This window comes from Nerophis lumbriciformis, linkage group LG10 (genome assembly GCF_033978685.3).
Source record: "Nerophis lumbriciformis linkage group LG10, RoL_Nlum_v2.1, whole genome shotgun sequence".
Taxonomy (NCBI): Eukaryota; Metazoa; Chordata; class Actinopteri; order Syngnathiformes; family Syngnathidae; genus Nerophis; species Nerophis lumbriciformis.
In genome coordinates this window covers 16,268,178-16,291,040 of record NC_084557.2, presented here as the reverse complement: position 1 = coordinate 16,291,040, position 22,863 = coordinate 16,268,178, and the positions used below count along the sequence as shown (strand labels likewise).

Genomic DNA, 22,863 nt, shown 5'->3' with positions numbered 1-22,863 from the left:
TTGAATAAGGCACCATAGATCCACACATCCATTTTATAAACCAGTGATTCGCAACCAGTGTGCCGCGGCACAGCCAGTTCGGGTTGTGGCACAACATATATAAACATAATTGTGTGAATGCTCCAAAGTTTTGGTGGTTTTCTACACCAAAATGCATCTATTTATTAAACTTCTTCAACTTCTTCTTCTTCTCCAGATTTTTTTTTGCTCGACCTTCCACATTTTTCACCCGATTCAAACCGTTGCAACTTCAAACTGTTCAGCCTATTCGGGAATCGCTGGCTTTCCCTTGACAAATTCCAAAAATTCCCAGATTTCCCAGAATTCCAGGTTTTCCGGGACATTTGTTCCCATTCAAAATGAATTGGCCTTTTTTCAAACTTCCACCATTTCCACATTTTTCAACCGATTCAAACCATTCTACCTTCAACGCATTCCACCATTCTCGAAATTAAAACTTCCCCTTTTCCAAGTTAAAAGAAATTCCAGTATTTTCCAGAATTCCTGGTTTTCCAAAGCCCTATTTCCACCCTTTTTTCTGGCAACTACTCCTTTCACATTTTTCAATGCATTTCAACCGTTCCACTGTCAAAACATTCCTCTTAATTAGGACAAAAAACAAAGTTGTTTTTTTGAACTGGAAAAAGTCCTGGAATTCCGTAATACCATTTCTCAATTCAACATGTTACTACTTCAACATTTCTCGACCAATTTGGAAAATTCCAACACCAACCATTTCAACTCATTCATACCATTCAATTTTTTTTCATCATTTTTTTTAAAAATTCCGACTTTTCACGAAACTCCCAAATTTTGGGGAAATTCCCATTGAAATCAATGGACATTCTTAAAAGTTCCACAACTCCCAAATTTTTCATCTGATTGAAACTTTTCCAACTTTAAAATATTCTGCCTGTTTTGGAATTATGTGCTCTACTTCAACAATTCTAAAAAAATTCCAATATTTCAGTTCAACTTCAGTATTTGAGCATTCTCACGCAATTCCTTCAGGATTTGCCTCATCTAGTTAATATTAAAAAGTCAATCGCTTAAAAGGTTGTCATTTTTTTTATTCAAAAATGTTAAATAAGCATAATAATAAGAATGTAAACTAGTACTAAAGGGATCCTATTATGCAAAACCCACATTTATTGCCTGTTGGCACCTGTTTTGGGGTATTTGGGAGCCAACATTTTTTATTTAAACCATGGAGGCGTTGAGGAGATATTTATAAAACAATTTTGTCTGGTTCCAAACAAGCCGTTTTAGATTTGCCCCGACAACATGTAACGTTAGCAGATATCTTTCTATATGGTAAAGTTTTACCCGAAGAGCTTTGCTCCGCCATTGTAGTCCAAAGTTGTAGTCACTAAGTTCTTTATTTATCTTCATCTTTTTGTTGTTGGGCAGGCTGGCTCTTACATGCACATGCATGCTAAAATCCTGCGCTGTCGCCATTTGTACTACAAAGTATTATAAATGTCTTATTTGTGACAGTAAACTCGATATGGAAGCGCTAAAAACTACAGCTTGGCTGGCAGAGAAAATACATCGTCAAGGTGGAGGCACGTAAATGAGACAGCCCACAAAATTTTGAAGAGATGTTCAGAAAGCGGCTTGAAGATGGTCTCCAAATCAAAATATCTGCAACATTTTGACCAAAGAACCGACATTACATGTTTTGTAGACCATAAGGGAGTGTTTTAAAAGTAGAAAAAGGGATCATAATATGACCTCTTAAAGATGTGGTGCTGCAAATAATAATTGTGGACTGAACAATGACTTAGCCGGTGATACAGCAACTTTTTAACTTCCTGCAGGAAGTTAAAAACATTTTTATTTTATTTATTTAAAAAATATATGTATAATATATTTTTTTTTAGCTTTATACGTAATATTGTATATTGATAATATATATAAAATAATATAATACATAATTTTTATTTTATTTTATGTATATCTATACATTTTTAAAGTTACGTATTTTTGAGAAATATTTTTATTTATTTAATTTACTGAACTGAAAAAATATGTTGTAATAAAACGACACATAAATGAATCAAAAACATATATATATATAAAAATTAAAAAAAAGAATGTATGCAGATAGAAGAAGTAGAATCCTATCCCACATACTAGAGGTCTTGACAACTTAGAAAAATGCATAAAGTGCTAAATAAATGTAAAATGTGTTAAATGATAGATTGAATAAATGGACAGTTGTTTTATAACACAATTAAGATATTTCTTCTCATCAACAATATTGCAACATTCTCCTTCTGCATGTTTTGTAGTTAAAAAGCAGTGTAACATTCAGCCCGGTCATGTGCTTAGTCATTGAATCAAAACATCTCCTTTTTGTTTCTCCCAGAATCCTTAGAAATCATCGCCACGGCAGCCACTCACTCCAACAGCGCCATACGCAAATCCGTAAGTACGATTGTTTGATCCATTTCAAAAGCCCAACAACCTCAAACAGAATGTTGTCGTCGTTTAGGAGAATCTAAAGAAACTGATGGAGATTTACGAGATGCTGGGCGAGGAGGAGGACATCGTTAATCCCTCGAACGAGTTCATCAAAGAAGGTCACATCCTGAAGCTGGCAGCCAGGAACACCTCCGCCATGGAGAGATACCTCTTCTTGGTGAGACCATCACTGCACAGAAATGTGCTGAGGCAACACTTTCCTCATCCTGAACCATACTTGTCAACATTTGCTTTTGAAAATAAGTTTGGAGCATGAAAGTTCTACCACAGGAACAAAAACTGTGACAAGTATGGTCGTAAACTTACACTGTTTGGGCAAAAGTTGGATACACCAGACCAGGACACCGACAGCAGAGGTGTCCAAAGCCACATTTGTAGCATGCAGTCTGTTTTTGTATTAGCCTGCAAAAAAACCCCTAAAATAACAGAAAATAAATGTACAGTGTTCCATTTATTATCGCCGGGGTGACGTCCTAGCAGAGGCTGTCCCAGATTGCAAATGAAACCACGCCCCAGCCTCTCCAAAAGTATCATAATTTATCTTTTAAAAATGCACACTTTTTAAATATGTATCTTTGTAGTGTCGTCAGTGCTATTTTACTTTCAGACACAGTTGAAAATAAACTTCTTTAACAATGTACAGATTCACCCGGTCACAACATTAGGTACACCTGCACACTCTCCTGTCGATTCAGTTGAGCTGCGTGAAAAAGCTACTTTTACCAGCATTTGTCGCATGTCGGTGTTGTTGCCCAAGATTAGGTTACCTTTTCTTGTGTTTCCTCAAAATCAGCTGGCCTTGCACAGAACTCCTCCCCCTTTGGCTCTTATGCAGAACAATTTTTTCTTACCTGTTGCTACCTGTTGTTGTGTATTTGGAATCCCCATAAGCTGCGGAGGTATTTATAAAACAATCTTGCCTTCTTCTAAACTTGCTCCAAACGAGCCATTTGGAATTCGACACTTTAGTGACGTACTTGACCTTAGTTATGCGAGCAGATATTTCCATATATGGTAGAGGTTTACCTGAACAGCTGTGTATTCAGTTGTAGTCCAAAGTTGTAGTCAATCAGTTCCTAATATTGTGTCTCCTCTTGTTGTTGGGCAGACTGGCTCGTACATGCATATTCGCTGTAGTGTATAGTAGCATATAGTTTTAACTTTTGTCCGTCAGTAGACTTAAAATGGAAGCGCTAAAAACTACCACATGGAGGACGGGGTGGAAACAGTAGAAGGGGACTTGGCCTTAAAAGAAGCTTCAGCACGTTAATAAGGAGGCATCCAAAACTTTCACGCCAAAATGCATGAACATTAGAGTTTGATGCTTCATCATTTTTAACACGAGTATCCAACATTGTAGGTATGTGGCCCCTAAGACCCTTACAGAAAGTAAAATGTGAGAAAATCATGGCAAATCAAGCATGGGTGTCAAACTCTGGCCCACGGGCCAAATTTGGCCCGCCGTGAAATATCATTTGGCCCTTGAGGCAATATCAAATTAACATTAGAGCTGGCCCGCCGGTATTATGCAGCGGTGGTGCCGCTGTTACACCGCATTCACCGTTAATACTCATACTTACCATCCCTCCCGATTTTCCCGGGAGACTCCCAGATTTCAGTGCCCCTCCTGAAAATCTGCCGGGGCAATCATTCTCCCGAATTTCTCCCGATTTCCACCCGGACAACATTATTGGGGGCGTGCCTTAAAGGCACTGCCTTCAACGTCCTCTACAACCTGTCGTCACGCCCGCTTTCCTTCCATACAAACAGTGTGCCGGCCCAGTCACATAATATATGCGGCTTTTACACACACACAAGTGAATGCATGCATACTTGGTCAACAGCCATACAGGTCACACTGAGGGTGGCCGTATAAACAACTTTAACACTGTTACAAATATGCGCCACACTGTGAACCCACACCAAACAAGAATGACAAACACATTTTGTGAGAACATCCGCACCGTAACACAACATAAACACAACAACGCCCACCAAGTTAATGTTGACATTTACCTCAGAAGGCTGCAAATAGAAAAGAGGCATTCCATTTTTTATTTACATTTTATTTAATATACCATTGGTGTTTTTTTGTTTGTTTTTTGAAAGTTGATTTTGCACTATTAAGTTATATAAGCGTTGCTTGTTCCATATTCAGTGTTAAAGCAAATCAGTGTAGCAAACTGAGCAATAATTAACGTTTTATTCATGCACTTTCTCTTGCTACTTCAAGGCTAGAATGTTTGATTCATTCATTATTGTTATTTTATTTTCAAATTTATTATTAGCCTGTGGAAAAAGTTCATTTTGATATTTACCTCGGAAAGCTGCAAATGGAAAAGAGGCATTCAATTTTTTATTTAAATTTTATTTGATATGCCATTGATATTTTTTAATTATTATTATTATTATTTGAAACTCGATTTTGCATGTCACTATAAAGTTATATAAGCCTTGCTTGTTCAATATTCAATGCAAAACTTGTTTGGGTCGCTATTAAAAGGTTAATTTGTTCAACCTTGTTCAGTTTTAAATTTTGGCCCACTCTGTATTTGAGTTTGACACCCCTGTTTTAGAGCGTGTCTGTTTGAATTTGCGTCCATTCAGGCTGACAGTTTGTGATCTATTCATCCCGAAGGTATTTGATAGGGTTGAGGTCGAAGCTCTTAAGTTCTGTCACACCAAACTGATCCAAGCAGGTAATTGCTGTAGTGGGAGAGAAAAGGTATTTCCTTGCTCTGTTCCCACACAGCTGGAAGTCTCTCTCCAATGTTGTCGTACTTAATAATTGTTGACATGTTTTCTTTCCCTGCCAGTTCAACAACATGCTGTTGTACTGCGTTCCCAAATTCAGCCTCGGTGGCAACAAGTACACGGTCAGGACGCGGATCGGCATCGACGGCATGAAAGTCCTAGAAACTAGCAATGAGGATTACCCGCACACATTCCAGGTTTCAGGGAAGGAGCGGACACTTGAGCTACAAGCCAGGTATTTTTCAGAATATACAGAAGTGTCACTCATACAGAAATGTATCGCATGTGATTGTCAGGTTGCTGTGTTGCAGCGTTGAAAGAGTTATTGATATTACGGTTGATTTGTTTGAAACCCGCTTAAGAAGTTAGTTACCCCTTCTTTTTGTCTCGATTACTGAAAATGGCTTGCCAATGATTCCTGATTACCGTAGTTGAGGTTGGGTATCCCAAAGTTGCTGCCATGCCAACCAGCATCCTAAATGGTCACAATAGAAGTCAAATATTCAATTTATCCAGTTATTGTCTTTTTTAGAACTTGAGTCATAACATACTGAAAACGCAACACCCAATGACCTCTGTGGTGGATTTATCAATACTTTCTCATGTAAAATGATGACAATGGTTGACAGGGGTGTCCTGGTCCAATATTATGTATATCAGCAAAAAATTTGATCTGATCATATCGACTTACATTTAAAATCTCGAATATAAGCACGTCGATACAAGCAGTCTTGTGGAAAGCTGGACAGCCAGTTAACATCTGGAAATCCTCCAATAAAAACACAAGGTTGGTCTTTTCTTATATTTTAGTGAAATCATTTTCAAAAGGTAAACATGTTGGGCTATAGGCTACGAGGAGCTAGCAGCTACACAACAGCTAAGCACATAATAGCACACGAGCTCGACATACGTAATAAGTGTCCTTAGTTAAACAATATTGCAGTTTGAAACACAACATTTGTGAATATAAACAGGTATCGAACAATTATAGTTACATATCACTTACGTATACAAAGTCTCCAGGGCAGAAGAATATTAGAAATGATCTAGTAACAAACGTGTCTGCATCATTCAACTTACTGCACCTTGACCTTAACTTTATGAATTATTGTGGCCACTATGTGTCGACAAAATGTTTTAATTCAATTTAGTGACAACATAAGTTCATTTCAGACGGTTAATTAATAGGTTATTATTTTTTATACCTACCATTGTTCTCTGTTTGTCTAATTTCACTTGACCAAACTTTGTTTTAACATTCCACACTACAAAATAATTAAGTTAAAGTTAAAGTACCAATGATTGTCACACACACACTAGGTGTGGTGTGTGTCCTCTGCATTTGACCCATCCCCTTGTTCACCCCCTGGGAGGTGAGGGGAGAAGTGGGCAGCAGCGGTGCCGCGCCCGGGAATCATTTCTGGTGATTTAACGCCCAATTCCAACCCTTGATGCTGAGTTAATGGAGGTAATGGGTCCCATTTTTTATAGTCTTTGGTATGACTCGGCCGGGGTTTGAACTCACAACCTACCGATCTCAGGGCGGACACTCTAACCACTAGGCCACTGAGTAGTATAAGTTTGTTCTATGATTAGGGCCAATACCCAATGCCCCAATGTCGATATCGTATCAAAAGTTGTGTAATGACACCCCTATTGGTTGATGCAAAAAAATGTTTGTATTTAACCGAGAAGGAAAACTGCTTACAAAATTCATAGACAATTTTGCAATAGTTTTTTTCATGTCCAATGTTAACTGTAACGAGCAACAGCAACAAGTACAACTATTGACTGATATTTCATATAACAAGTTATTGTTCCTGTCATCATTAGGTAGAAAAGATAGATATAGAAAATGAGTCGACCACTAGAGTGGACATTGCATAAGAGCTAGAATGTTTCAGATGCAAGAACATGCATATTGCAAACAGTGTTTTTTAATATATATGAAAAAACTTAACGTCATAAAAAAAAAACGGACACCAAAATTCTTTTAAGCAGTCAACCAGTAGCTATCAAATTAGAAAATGATATTGCTGAATAGACAATATTTTTTTGACAGTCCATATCTGTTGACAAGCATAAGAATTCCGAAGCTGTAGCGCAATCTCCTCCTTTCTCACAGCTATTTCTGCACAACTGCCATGTTCTTTCTTTCTATGTACTAAAAAAAGATGCTAAATAGTACCTGTAGTTGAATTTTATTCTTGATAAATCCCCCCATTTGTGCTAAATAATTATATTTGCATTTTCTCCTCCCAATATTGTGGTATTTTGATGATTAGAATATATTCCACATGTTAATGAAGACAAACAACCTAAATGGATCGGGCTCTCTGTTTTGCTCACTGACGAGACTCAGTCAATCCTTGTAGATGAGTTTTGTGTGTGCTGTCAAGTTTGCACAAGTTTTAATACACGCAAACCTTTAGTACCGGTAGATCAGGCCCTAGCTCCTGGCTAGCATGCTGTACTTAAAGATGTGAAATTCACAAATGAATCGAGTCTTTCAAACGGCTCTTTTAAGTGAAGGATGATTCACAAGTGCGAGCTTGCGAGACCTTTTCTATGCACAAGGGTAGTACATTTTTGTATTTTCATTCCAATTTTATTCAGACTTTTTATACATGTGTACATTTTAGTCATGCTTATTATTTGTGGATTTTTTTCTGTGTTGTTGAAATGCTTTTTTGCTACAATTTAAAACAAATTTAAAAAAATAAATTAAATTAAAAATAAAAAAATCCTATAATTTATATTAAATGATTACAATGAAAACACGACTAAAATAAAGGTATAGTGAATATTTCAGTAAAAGTTCCCATTAATACAGTAATATTTGTGTAAATTTCAGTTATTCTGATCCATGTCCTATTTTATAATTACTATCAGTGATTGTTTTTATTGATTTTGAAAAAGTAAAAAAAATAAAATAACTTTAATAACACAACATTTTTTTGAACGGCTCTTTGAAAGGAACATCTCCTGAAGATCCGGCTCCTTTTGAAGAGCCCATCCATCCATCCATTTTCTACCGCTTATTCCCTTTGGGGTCGCGGGGGCGCTGGAGCCTATCTCAGCTACAATCGGGCGGAAGGCGGGGTACACCCTGGACAAGTCGCCACCTCATCGCAGGGCCAACACAGATAGACAGACAACATTCACACTCACATCCACACGCTAGGGCCAATTTAGTGTTGCCAATCAACTTATCCCCAGGTGCATGTCTTTGGAGGTGGGAGGAAGCCGGAGTACCCGGAGGGAACCCACGCAGTCACGGGGAGAACATGCAAACTCCACACAGAAAGATCCCGAGCCCGGGATTGAACCCAAGACTACTCAGGACCTTCGCCATAAATCATATCTATACATGTCCTGCAAACATGTAATCTGTTTTACTAGCGGAAGGCAAATCTAAGTTAGCAAAGCCATTGTTCATTTTTAGACGCCATAAAGACCTAAATAGAAAAGTTACGAGCGCAGCTAACTGCTACCTTGCTCTAGTTTGGTGTTGCTACAGGAAGTCCATGCTTTATTTTTGTGTTGCAGCTCCGAGCAGGACAAGGCGGGCTGGATCAAGGTACTGCAGTGACATCATCACTGAAACAAGCCTTTTATGTCGACTCACTCGCCTTATTGTGGATTCCTGCAGGCTTTCAGGGAGACCATCGAGATCTTCCAGCTGAAGAACGACTCGTTCAAGAACGCTTCGAAGGACGTGGAAGAGGTGTCGGTGAGTATGGATTGTTTCAAGAGTGCCTCTACTCTCCCCGGGGGCAACATTATCAGCGTGTTTTCTTGTGTCCTGGAAGAACGCTGAGCTCGGGAAACGCGCTCCTCGTTGGATCCGTGACAACGAAGTGACGATGTGCATGAAATGTAAAGAATCCTTCAACGCCCTCACGCGGCGGAGACATCACTGCAGAGCTTGCGGCTACGTAAGTGCTTAGGCCCCGCCCCCCTAAAGGCCCCACAGGCATCACATACCTGAATCCCTGACGCTGCCGCCACTCATGGACTTAATTGCTTTTTACGCTTTTCTTTCCGATAAGTATTTTATAGTTAATACAAAGTGAAATAATACACCCTAATGAACCTTTTTCAAAGAAAAATTGTTACTCTTTATTACAGAAAAAAATCATGCAATACACATGAACGATGTACAGCGGGAGTGTTTTTTTACCTTTATTAGTAAGTTTTACTACATTTGTATTTACTGCATTACTTAGGGCCTGATTTATGGCGTCACATTAGTGCCAAAAATCCAAGCGCATAAAAACTGTTATCGCGCGCTGATTCTCCACTTCGTGCGCGCGCGACACACTTTTGCGCGCGTGTGGTGCCTTTCTGCGCGCGCGCGATGCCTTTCTGCAGAAAGGCATCATGCGCGCGCCGTCTTGGTCTATGAGGGGCCGTTAGGGACATTATTCAGAATTACCTCTTACATACACTACTGAAATGCTCTCACACAAACAACTGAAATCTTTTTCTTTTATACACACTACTGAAACACTCTTATAAACACTACTGAAATGCTCTTATAAACACTACTGAAACACTCTTACATACACTACTGAAACACTCTTATAAACACTACTGAAATGCTCTTACATACACTACTGAAATGCTCTTATAAACACTACTGAAACACTCTTACATACACTACTGAAACACTCTTACATACACTACTGAAACACTCTTATAAACACTACTGAAATGCTCTTACATACACTACTGAAATGCTCTTATAAACACTACTGAAGCACTCTTACATACACTACTGAAACACTCTTATAAACACTACTGAAATGCTCTTACATACACTACTGAAACACTCTTACATACACTACTGAAACACTATTACATACACTACTGAAACACTCTTATAAACACTACTGAAATGCTCTTACATACACTACTGCAACACTCTTATAAACACTACTGAAACACTCTTATAAACACTACTGAAACACTCTTATAAACACTTCTGAAACATTCTTACATACACTACTGAAACACTCTTATAAACACTACTGAAACACTCTTATAAACACTACTGAAACATTCTTACATACACTACTGAAACACTCTTATAAACACTACTGAAACACTCTTATAAACACTACTGAAACATTCTTACATACACTACTGAAACACTCTTATAAACACTACTGAAATGTTTTTGTCTCACGCACACACACGCACACACACACACACACACCTGGAATTATTTTTCACTAGTATGTATAAACGGATTTCACCTGTGTGTGTGTGTGTGTGCATTTTACACGTGCGTGTGAGAGACAACAATTTCAGTAGTATGTGTGCAAAGATTTCAGTTATGTGTATGAGCGCATCTTACCAGTGTGTATAAGAGCATCTTACCAGTGTGTATAAGAGCATCTTACCAGTGTGTATGTGAGCATCTTACCAGTGTGTGTAAGAGCATCTTACTAGTGTGTGTGAGCGATGTTGCATTCCGGTTCCGGTCACCAATAATCCCCGCCCCTTTTCAGACAAGTTTTTTTTTTTTTTTTTTTTTTTTTAAAGCCAAGTTGTGGACAAAATGTCTGCCGACAAGTCGCTTAACCGAGGCTGTCTGTGCGCTCTCCGTGTACTCCTGGCATCTCTCCTCGCGCTGCCATGTTTCTTTTTGGCACTTTGGGGGCGGGTATGCTTAGACGGCCCCTCCTTTCTGATTGGCTCTGAGCATTTTTCATATGACCAATAATTCTCCAGCGTAGCAACGTTGTAGCCATCTTACCTCGGACAGCTAGCCTCAATCATTACATTGATGTCAATGGTACATGTATTAATTAAATTACCATAACTAGCTCGATTTTCAACCAATTTACAAACGGTTTGCCTTGTTACAAATCTTATTACATGTAGATATGACATAGGATGCTGTACCTGTTGAAATTACCTCTTTCGCTTTAAAAAAAAAAAAAGACTTAATTGTGCAATATAGTTGTGTAGGGTCAGTGTTAGTCAGTTCTCTGATTATTTTAAAAAACAAAATTCAATTATTTCATTAATTTTATGGCTGAATCAAAAGAAATTCCATAAATTAGAAAACAAATGTTCAAGAAGAAGTAAAAATATAAAATAATGTTATGGTTGGATGTTATTGCTGGTGGACCAGTTCTGGCTGAAAGATGTGATTATGGTGTTTGTTGTCTTATTATTTATTTGGGTCACATTTTGTATTACCCTGTATTGTGTTTATGTGGTATGAAATAACCTTCATCAGCGCGCGACATTTTATTAATCCACTTCTTCCTCCGTAAATCTTTATACATATTGACGATGACCCGCCCTGCTATACTTCTGATTGGCTCTGAGCATTTTTCGCCTGACCAATCAGAAAGAAGGGGCCGTCTAAGCATACCCGCCCCCAAAGTGCCAAAACAAAACATGACAGCGCACAGACCGAGACGGCGCGCGCAGAAAGGCACCGCGCGCGCGCAAAAGGCACCGCGCGCGCGCAAAAGGCACCGCGCGCGCGCAAAAGGCACCACGCGCGCGCAAAAGGTTGTCGCGCGCACAAAGTGGAGAATCAGCGCGCGATAACAGTTTAGATGCGCTCGGATTTTTGGCACTAATGTGACGCCATACTGATTTACTAAGATCCAAACACCACGTGCTAAGCAGCGTGTGCAATCTATAGAATAGTACTATTCGTAGGCTTGTTGCGTGTGATCTACCTCCATTGCAATTGTTATTAGTAACTGGTGCAGACGGCCATATTTAAATGAGGTTTTTGGGTCTACTACGCAGCTTTCCCCAGGGAAACACTCGATCCTTTAATGTTGTTCTGAATGTACTTGTGGTAGACATGTACCACTTTTTATGGGCATTTTAGAAGCAGCCAGGTGCATCCAAAATGAAACTCACTGTTTTGTATGCACTGCTGGCAGAGAGGCTGCACTTACTGTGCTCAAGACGCAAAAAAATGCATAGTTCAAGGAGTTTTTTTTCATACATTAGATATGTTAATATATTTTCAAAATAAAAACCAATAAATAAAAAACGCCAGAAGACACCAAAACGCATAATTGAATTTGTTGCTGCTCTAAAATTATAAAAGGATGTTGCCGAAGAGACGATACCTCCTAATATTTTTTTATTTCTGACAGACCATGCGCATTTGTTGACACACACATTCTCTGTTACTCGTCTATCTTTGCAACGCAAGCGCAGCCCGAACACTGATACTGCAGCCGTGCGCATAACTGTCAGTTTGCACGTATTTTTTCGAAGTGCTAAATACAACGTGAAATAGCGCTTGCAAAACGGTGTTGATAAATCACATTGTGCGTGCTAAACAATTATATTTGGATTTCCTCCTCCCAGTATTGTGGGGGTTTTGCTAATCAGCATATACTCTGCATATTGATCAAAACAAAGACGCAAAATGGATTGTGCGCCTTATTCTGCTCACTTAACAGACACAATCCACTTTGCACGTGTTTAGTAGATCAGCTTTTGCATGTGCTATCAAGTTTGCACGTGTTTTGGTACACGCAAACCTTTAGTAAATCAGGCATTACTGTATTGTGTATCTTTATTATTATTATCTTTATTATCTTTCTTTATTATTGCATTGGCATTACTATTCTCACCTTTTGTATTTGTTATTATAAATCAATAATTAATGTTTTTGTTGTTTGTATTATTATGTTTTTTTTATTAATAGTTGGTTGTAGTACATACTTGCCAACCCTCCCGGATTTTCCGGGAGACTCCCGAAATTCAGCGCCTCTCCCAAAAACCTCCCGGGACAAATTTTCTCCCGAAAATCTCCCGAAATTCAGGCGGACTCAGGTCCATGAGGACCTGAGCCCGCTAACCCACAATATAAATAGCATACCTGCCCAATCACGTTATAACTGTAGAATGATGGAGGGCGAGTTCTTGTTTTCTTATGTGGGTTTATTGTTAGGCAGTTTCATTAACGTCCTCCCAGCGCGGCAACAACGCACAACAACAGCAGTCACGTTTTTGTGTACCGTAAAGCAGTTCGTCTGCCGTAAACAGCAATGTTGTGACACTCTTAAACAGGACAATACTGCCATCTAGTGCATTTGATGAAAGCACTTTTGTGCGTGCCACACAGCAATGCATCATCAGAGAGGGTGTTCAGCATGGTTCGAAAAATAGTGACAGAGAATAGAACAAGGATGGACAATTCAACCCTTAACTCAACAATGAGTAGATGAGTGTTATGTGTGTGTATATGTGTAAATAAATGAACACTGAAATTCAAGTATTTATTTTATATATATATATATATATATATATATATATATATATAATAAAATAAATATATATTCACTGAACGTCAAGTATTTTATATATATATATATATATATATATATATATATATATATATATATATATATATATATATATATATATGAAATACTTGACTTGGTGAATTCTAGCTGTAAATATACTCCTCCCCTTTTAGCCACGCCCCCGTCCCACCCCGACCACGCCCACCCCCACCCCCACCCGAAATCGGAGGTCTCAAGGTTGGCAAGTATGTTGTAGTATTTCTTTTTGGATGGATATTTTTTATCGTCCGCCACAATAAAACAATATAAAATAAGACAAATACTGCACTGTAATAGATATAACACTTAACATGCTTTATAAACAAAATCCATGATACAATATTTAAAGCATGATGTGGCGAGGGACCACTAAATCTAATAATGTTAATACTAATATTACTACTTTGTATTCTTAGAGTTAAACAAATGTGTGTGTTTTTATTATTCATATTACATGTTGAATTACTTACTTCATGAATCCAAACAAAGACTGGAAGTATTCGAAAGCCATTTTATGACAACAAGCAGTTTAGTGTTACTTAGTATACTGCCACCTAGTGGCCTGGCATGCATTTTACAGTGTTTTCACTTCAAAATCCACCACTTTGTGTATTAAACTGGTGAAAACCCCACAGAAAAAGTATTCTTTGTCCTGCAAACAACAAAAGCTGGTGTTGCATTTTGACATTCTTCCTCACACGTGCTTTTCTTCTAGGTGGTCTGCTGGAAATGTTCCGACAACAAAGTGCCGCTGGAGTACGATGGCAACAAAGTGAACAAAGTGTGCAGAGATTGTTTCTCCATCTTGACGGGAGAAACCATCGCTGAGGGCAAGAAGAAAGGAATCCTGGAGGTGAGCTGGGACTTTTTCAACCCGATGTTGTTTCATTCTTGCTTTGTGGTGAGGTACAGTTTACACAGCATAAGTGCAGTATAACACCAATGATTAAGTATATTGCTATATGATGGTTAAAGTATAATGATTGAGAGTAATAATTGTGTTGCAGATCGAGGCGGCTCAGTTCAGCGGCAGCAGCATCATGTGTGGCTTCCTGCAGTATTGTGAGAAGAACAAACCGTGGCAGAAGGTGTGGTGTGTCATCCCTGAGAAGGAATGTTTGGTGCTCTACCTCTACGGTGCTCCTCAGGTAAACACCATCCACAAGATCACGGTCTAAAGGCTGGTGCACGCATAAATATTTTCTCAGTCTTAAGAGATTGTTTTGTCTCTTCCAAACCCGTAACATAAAGATAAAACACTCAGGCATTGAGCGGTTTTAACATTAATGTGTGTGATGTGCTACCACAAATAATGGTTCTGTGCCAGTCTCTCGTCCTCTATGCCCGAAATCTCACGTGAGCAAACATGATCTAAAGGGGTGGAGCATATCCATCTAAATATAGATAGCATCGATACCAAGGTGGGTATTGGCACCAGATCAATACTAGCCTGGTGGGATTGATACTTTTGTTGGAGTTTCTCGTTTATTCTTGATTTCCCTCACAGACTTCCTGTGACTGCAGCGTCGTGTTAGTTATATTCATTTTCAAATGAATATTTGTGTTACATTTTTACTTTTTTTGTTATTTTGCAAAAAAAAAAATTTTTCTCAAATACATTAATGAAATGTTATACTTTATAATTTAGTATTTTACATTTTTGTTGTTAGTTATAATAATATTTTTAATACTAAAAATAATAAAATATATTTTTAAATAAGTAATATACTGTATTTATAATATATAGTATAATATATGATATATAATTTTATGAATAATGTACAGTATATATTTTTCTTTTCTTTTGCATTTTTAATACATTAAAATATTTGTTGTTTTTAATACATCAATATATTTTAACATATTTTCCCCATGTTCTCATAATCAACTCACTAGAGGCAAATGATCCATGAAGTTTTGAGTCAAAAAGTATCAATATCAGTGTCAGCGATTGATAGTATGGGATTTATGAACATAGGAACCAATGAGGAGTCCGACTACAATATGGTGGAGACTTTTTTTGTGTGTGTATATATATATATATATATATATATATATATATATACATATATATATATATATATATATATATATATATATATAGATGTATCTATATATAGATGTATGTATGTATATATAGATGTATGTATTTATATGTATATATAGATATAGTTCTATAGATATAGTATATAGTTTGTTTTACACTTATTGTTAAACAAACTATATATATATATATATGTGTGTATATGTATATATGTATATATATATATATATATATATATATTTATATTTTACACTTGTTTTTATTTTTATTTTTTTATTCCCTTTTTCAAAAAAAAAAAAAAAACTTAGTTTTTTATATGGCAAACACAAGATATGCAATATTTTCCCCAAAAAATATTTCAAACGTGTAATACTTGATATGAAGCAATTGGAGCCTTGAATAGGTCAATAATAACATAACAACATTGAGTTTGATTCTTTTTTTTTTGACCAAAAACAGCTTTAAAGAAAAAACAGAGTGCGTGGCAGCTTTGTGATATTAACCTTTAAACATTGCAACTTTTTCTCGTTACATTTGACCTGTTTGCTCTTTTATTCCACTTTTTTATGTACTTTTAATTAGTTTTGTTTTTTTAAATAGTATTTTTAGAATTTGTCGCGGGCTGTTAAACAAATAGCTGCGGGCCACAAATGGCCCGCGGGCCGTACTTTGGACAACCCTGATGTATAGCATTTGGGCATCTATTGCAAGGTCTATCTATGTCATGTGTAGTGTTTACACATATGTGCACATAAATAAACTACTTCAGTTACACCGAAAGTCATGATATCAGCTATACTAGCCCTGTATTTACTTAGTATCTGATCAATACCAAACTCACACTATTGACCGTGAGGCAGCTAACCAAATCATAGAAGAAGAAGCATAGCAACCACCGTAGCAACGAGCAGAGAAAAAAAAAGTTAAATAGACGAGGACATAGGAAATATTGGTTCACCCATAACACAACCTGCTCACTAAACATTGTGCATATTATGAAAAACGTCCCATCGCTTCAAAAAAAATCGCAATAACACCTATTTAAATCCATTTTAAGGCATGATGGGAAACATACAAACCCCGTTTCCATATGAGTTGGGAAATTGTGTTAGTTGTAAATACAAACGGAATACAATGATTTGCAAATCATTTTCAACCCATATTCAGTTGAATATGCTACAAAGACAACATATTTGATGTTCAAACTGATAAACATTTTTTTTTTTGCAAATAATCATTAACTTTAGAATTTGATGCCAGCAACACGTGACAAAGAAGTTGGGAAATGTGGCAATAAATACTGATAAAGTTGAGGAATGCTCATCAAACACTTATTTGGAACATCCCACAGGTGTGCAGGCTAATTGGGAACAGGTGGGTGCCATGATTGGGTATAATAACAGCTTCCCAAAAAATGCTCAGTCTTTCACAAGAAAGGATGGGGCGAGGTACACCCCTTTGTCCACAACTGCGTGAGCAAATAGTCAAACAGTTTAAGAACAACGTTTCTCAAAGTGCAATTGCAAGAAATTTAGGGATTTCAACATCTACGGTCCATAATATCATCAAAAAGTTCAGAGAATCTGGAGAAATCACTCCACGTAAGCGGCATGGCCGGAAACCAACATTGAATGACCGTGACCTTCGATCCCTCAGACGGCACTGTATCAAAAACCGACATCAATCTCTAAAGGATATCACCACATGGGCTCAGGAACACTTCAGAAAACCACTGTTAGTAACTACAGTTGGTCGCTACATCTGTAAGTGCAAGTTAAAGCTCTACTATGCAAAGCGAAAGCCATTTATCAACAACATCCAGAAACGTCGCCGGCTTCTCTGGGCCCGAGATCATCTAAGATGGACTCATGCAAAGTGGAAAAGTGTTCTGTGGTCTGACGAGTCCACATTTCAAATTGTTTTTGGAAATATTTAACATCGTGTCATCCGGACCAAAGGGGACGCGAACCATTCAGACTGTTATCAACGCAAAGTTCAAAAGCCAAGGCATGGGTAACTTACACATCTGTGAAGGCACCATTAATGCTGAAAGGTACATACAGATTTTGGAACAACATATGCTGCCATCTAAGCGCCGTCTTTTTCATGGACGCCCCTGCTTATTTCAGCAAGACAATGCCAAGCCACATTCAGCACGTGTTACAACAGCGTGGCTTTGTAAAAAAAGACTGCGGGTACTTTCCTGGGCCGCCTGCAGTCCAGACCTGTCTCCCATCGAAAATGTGTGGCGCATTATGAAGCATAAAATACGACAACGGAGACCCTGGACTGTTGAACGACTGAAGCTCTACATAAAACAAGAATGGGAAAGAATTCCACTTTCAAAGCTTCAACAATTAGTTTCCTCAGTTCCCAATCGTTTATTGAGTGTTGTTAAAAGAAAAGGTGATGTAACACTACTACTACTACTACTACACCCTTTCCCAACTACTTTGGCACGTGTTGCAGCCGTGAAATTCTAAGTTAATTATTATTTGCAAAAAAAAAATAAAGTTTATGAGTTTGAACATCAAATATCTTGTCTTTGTAGTGCATTCAATTGAATATGGGTTGAAAAGGATTTGCAAATCATTGTATTCCGTTTATATTTACATCTAACACAATTTCCCAACTCATATGGAAACGGGGTTTGTACAAAACCCTCTCTCCACACGTATCTATGTTTGACTTTTAGCTGCTTGACATTTCTGATTAATTACACAACTTTGAAGAGGTTGTCGCGGAAGTAAACAAGGTAGGAGTTGAACTTTCACATACTCCTAATATTTAATTATAATAATTATTATTTTTATATCCATTGTATTATTATAATATGTAAACACACACATACATGCATATGATTACTTTGCATGCTTTTGTCCCCCGGCCAAATTGTTTAGCCCAATGTGGCCCCCCAGTCAAAAAGTTTGAACACCCCTGCTACAGTATAGGCTTTACAGTATCTATTAATATATAATTGATTCCTTGGGGTACCACTAGATGGAGCCAGCGTACACCACTAGAGTCACTTTCATAAGATAATCGTCCGTTTGCGGTCTTGTGTCAGGAGGGCATAAATTGGGACAAAAAGGCCCCGATTGTCCCCTTTACGTGGGTGATGTTTGCAGGACGTGAAGGCGCAGAGCACCATCCCTCTGCTGGGTTACTCCGTGGAGGACAGCATCCGACCGGCGGACCCGCAGGCCAGCTTCCGCCTCAGCCAGTCCAAGTCGGTGCACAACTTCGCCGCCGAAAGCGAGGAGCTGAAGCAGCGTTGGCTGAAGGTGATCCGGGTAGCCGTGACGGGGGAGGTGCCCGAGCGCCCGAGTGCCAACGACGGCGGCGGCAGCGTGGCGGACACACAGGAAGTGTCCTCGGACAGCTCGTAAGAGGACTCTTGCTGGACCACAAAGTGCTGGATGAGCTTCTTTTTATGCTTTTTTTTTTAACAGAGGATTACTGGACAGCGCCCTCTTCAGCCTGCACCCTCTAACTACTTGTACAGTCAACATGTGTACAGTATTTCTAAAGGTTTCATCACTTTTATTTACAGTATTCTCTTTTTTTTATTCCACAGCTGTCTTCTCTCGCACTCAACAATAGCAATCCAAAGTTTGGACACACTTAAATGAGGAGGAGTGTCCAAACGTATTCAATGGATATTAAAACATCAAATTAAGTGTACTCACAACAATCACTGGATCTTCCAGTTGCTGGAATTAACTTTCTTTCAACTTAATGGAGCCCAAGTACGTTTAATACTGTACGGACCCGAATGTAAGACGACCCACACTTTTATATGCGTGAGTGTGAGTGACTGGAAGAAAAGCTCCGATTTATATTCCGGTCAGCACAGTAACTGATGAAGACGAGCTTATTGGTGTGGGTTGGTGACAAAAGCAGCAGCTGTGATGATCGCCAACAGGAAGGACTGAAAGGTGGTTCGTGTTTTGGTGCACGGACACAATCCTAACAAGCTGCTGCAACAAATGTAAATGTGATTTTTGTATTATTATTATTAATGCTGTAAGTAATTGTATTATTTAAAGTAATTTATAGATGATGATGAGCATGAGCTGTTGAAAGTAGCACAAATGATTGTTCCCCTAAAGGTTTTTTTTTTTTTTTTTTTTTCAATCCGCATCGTCTGCAGTGAGACGTTCATTGGAGGGGCTGGACTGTGTCCTCCGCCCCCTCCTCAGTATTCAATTGGAATCCGACAAAAAGAGCACAATTAGCTTTTGAATGTACAGCCAACATTTGTTTGTCCTCTCCTCGCCAACGCACTTTACAGTCTTTTAAAGTGTAAACTACATTAAATATTATTTATGTGGACAACGTTCACGTCTTGGCGTCTTCTCTCGGCGAGAGAACACTTCGACTCCTTTCACTGAATCGAGTTCCCGGGAGTCGCCCAAGTGAATCGGGTGCTCGGGTCACAACGCGCATGCGCAGAAACTAATTTGATCAGAGCAGGGATGACCACGCCCCTTGCTCCCAGCAGCTCATTTGATTGGTCGCTGATCAGAGCAGGGATGACCACGCCCCTTGCTCCCAGCAGCTCATTTGATTGGTCGCTGAGTAGAAAACACAACTTTACTTTTATTCATAGATTACGTGTAGAGATGTCCGATAATATCGGCTGATAAATGCGTTAAAATGTAATATCGGAAATGATCGGTATCGGTTTTTTTTTTTTTTTTTTTAAATCAACATAAAAAACACAGGATACACTTACAATTAGTGCACTTACCCAAAAAACCTCCCTCCCCCATTCACACTCATTCACACAAAAGGGTTGTTTCTTTCTGTTATTAATATTCTGCTATCAATATATATCAATACAGTCTGCAAGGGATACAGTCCGTAAGCACACATGATTGTGCGTGCTGCTGGTCCACTAATAGTACTAACCTTTAACAGTTAATTTTACTCATTTTCATTAATTACTAGTTTCTATGTAACTGTTTTTATATTGTTTTACTTTCCTTTGTATTCAAGAAAATGTTTTTAATTTATTTATCTTATTTTATTTTATTAATTATTTTCACCATACCTGGTTGTCCAAATTAGGCATAATAATGTGTTAATTCCACGACTGTATATATCGGTCGATATCAATCGATATCGATATCAGTAATTAAAGAGTTGAGGAATATCGGATATCGGCAAAAAGCCATTATCGGACATCCCTAATTACGTGCTTAATTTGCAAATACTTGCAAAATGGCCGAAATCTGTGGTTTTTTTCCTCCCAGAGAAAGATCAACAACTAAACCAGGGGTCGGCAACCCGCGGCTCTAGAGCCGCATGCGGCTCTTTAGCGCCGCCCTAGTGGCTCTCTGGAGCTTTTTAAAAAATGTATGAAAAATGGGAAAAAATGAGGGGGGGGGGGATTTATATTTTTTGTTTTAATATGGTTTCTGTAGGACAAACATGACACAAGCCTCCCTAATTGTTACAAAGCACACTGTTTATATTAAACATTCTTCACTGATTCGAGTATTTAGCGAGCGCCGTTTTGTCCTACTAATTTTGGCGGTCCTTGAACTTACCGTAATTTGTTTACATATATAACTTTCTCCGACTTTCTAGGACGTGTTTTATGCCACTTCTTTTTCTGTCTCATTTTGTCCACCAAACTTTTAACGTTGTGCATGAAAGGTGAGTTTTGTTGATGTTATTGACTTGTTGGAGTGCTAATCAGACATATTTGGTCACTGCATGACTGCAAGCTAATCGATGCTAACATGCTATTTAGGCTAGCTATATGTACATATTGCATCATATGCCTCATTTGTAGCTATATTTGAGCTCATTTAGTTTCCTTTCAGTCCTCTTAATTCAATTTATATCTCATGACACACTATCTGTATGTAATATGGCTTTTAATTTTTTGCGGCTCCAGACAGATTTGTTTTTGCATTTTTGGTCCAATATGGCTCTTTCAACATTTTGGGTTGCCGGCCCCTGAACTAAACCAAACTTAGCTATGCCCCCAATCTATACTTTATAATTATATGCGCTCTCAATTGCGACATTAGGAGGAAATGTGTGCTGAGGTTATAAACCACGCTTTAATGAACACATACACACCCCAGAATGACGTTTTTATAATACAAAGTGTTTATTTATGGGATCTGAGCCGAGGATGTCGTTGTGGCTTGTGCAGCCCTTTGAGACACTTGTGACTTAGGGCTATATAAATAAACATTGATTGATTGATTGATTGATGGCAACAGGTACAGTATAGTGTTAAGTCATGTATACATCATACACAACCTGTATATCATTTTCAGGCGGAAACAAGAGGTTGAAGGATGACATTAAATATGATATTTATGCAGCATGCATGTTGCCATCAGGTATACTTGAGTCCATTTTTCTAATATTTTTTTAACATTGACAAAAAGGCCAGTTGTACGTAGCAGAGGTGGAAAGGCCAGTTGTACGTAGCAGAGGTGGGATCAAGTCATTGTTTTGCAAGTCACAAGTAAGTCTCAAGTCTTTGCCCTCAAGTCTCGAGTCAAGTCCAAAGTCAAGACTGGAAAGTCTCAAGTCAAGTCCCAAGTCCTGCATTTTGAGTTTTGAGTCCTTTTAACCACGGACTAATATATTTACACAGATTGTGTATGCTTTTAAAACGCTGTATTTGAAATTGCAAATTTAGCAACGTTTAGCAAGAAACGTTTATAACTGGAAATATGTACTTTTCACAATTTCATCCTATTTAACAGTAGTTAACGGTTAACCACTTTTAGGGGTGGGTTAGACCATGGGTTAACTGTTAACCCATGGTCCAACCCACCCCTAAAAGTGTCCCAATCTGCATTAGTCATGATGACTGTCAACTTTTCACACATTTTTACCTTCAGGACGCTTCCTTCATTCAAGACTGACATGACAGTCTCAAGAGGCCTGCTGTTTGTTGCCATATTAGTGTATTATTTATTTGTTTTATTAGTGAAGTGTAGCCATTTATTGATTTCATATAGAAAGGGACAAGCGGTAGAAAATGGATGGATATTAGTGTACTATTTATTTTTATATTAGTGAAGTGTCACCATTTATTAATGTCATATAGAAAGGGACAAGCGGTAGAAAGTGGATGGATATTAGTGTACTATTCATTTGTCCTATTAGTGAAGTGTAGTCATTTATTGATGTCATATTAGTGTACTAATTATTTGTTATATAAGTGAAGAGTAGCCATTTATTGATGTCATATAGAAAGGGACA

General features: G+C 38.1%; 1 protein-coding gene across 7 annotated transcripts in view; it reads left to right on the top strand.

The window, feature by feature from the left end:
* fgd4a (FYVE, RhoGEF and PH domain containing 4a) overlaps positions 1-19,962 on the top strand; it is a 138,073-nt gene extending 118,111 nt beyond the window's left edge. For all 7 annotated transcript variants that reach the window (XM_061970170.2, XM_061970169.2, XM_061970172.1 and 4 more), the window contains 9 exons: positions 2,372-2,430; positions 2,498-2,644; positions 5,304-5,476; positions 8,791-8,821; positions 8,894-8,974; positions 9,054-9,179; positions 14,296-14,433; positions 14,588-14,728; positions 18,753-19,962. In XM_061970170.2, coding sequence (XP_061826154.1) covers positions 2,372-2,430; positions 2,498-2,644; positions 5,304-5,476; positions 8,791-8,821; positions 8,894-8,974; positions 9,054-9,179; positions 14,296-14,433; positions 14,588-14,728; positions 18,753-19,013 — 1,157 coding nt within the window. In that variant the 3' untranslated portion in view covers positions 19,014-19,962. The remainder of the gene's footprint in view (positions 1-2,371; positions 2,431-2,497; positions 2,645-5,303; positions 5,477-8,790; positions 8,822-8,893; positions 8,975-9,053; positions 9,180-14,295; positions 14,434-14,587; positions 14,729-18,752) is intronic.
* The last annotated feature ends 2,901 nt before the right edge of the window (positions 19,963-22,863 follow it).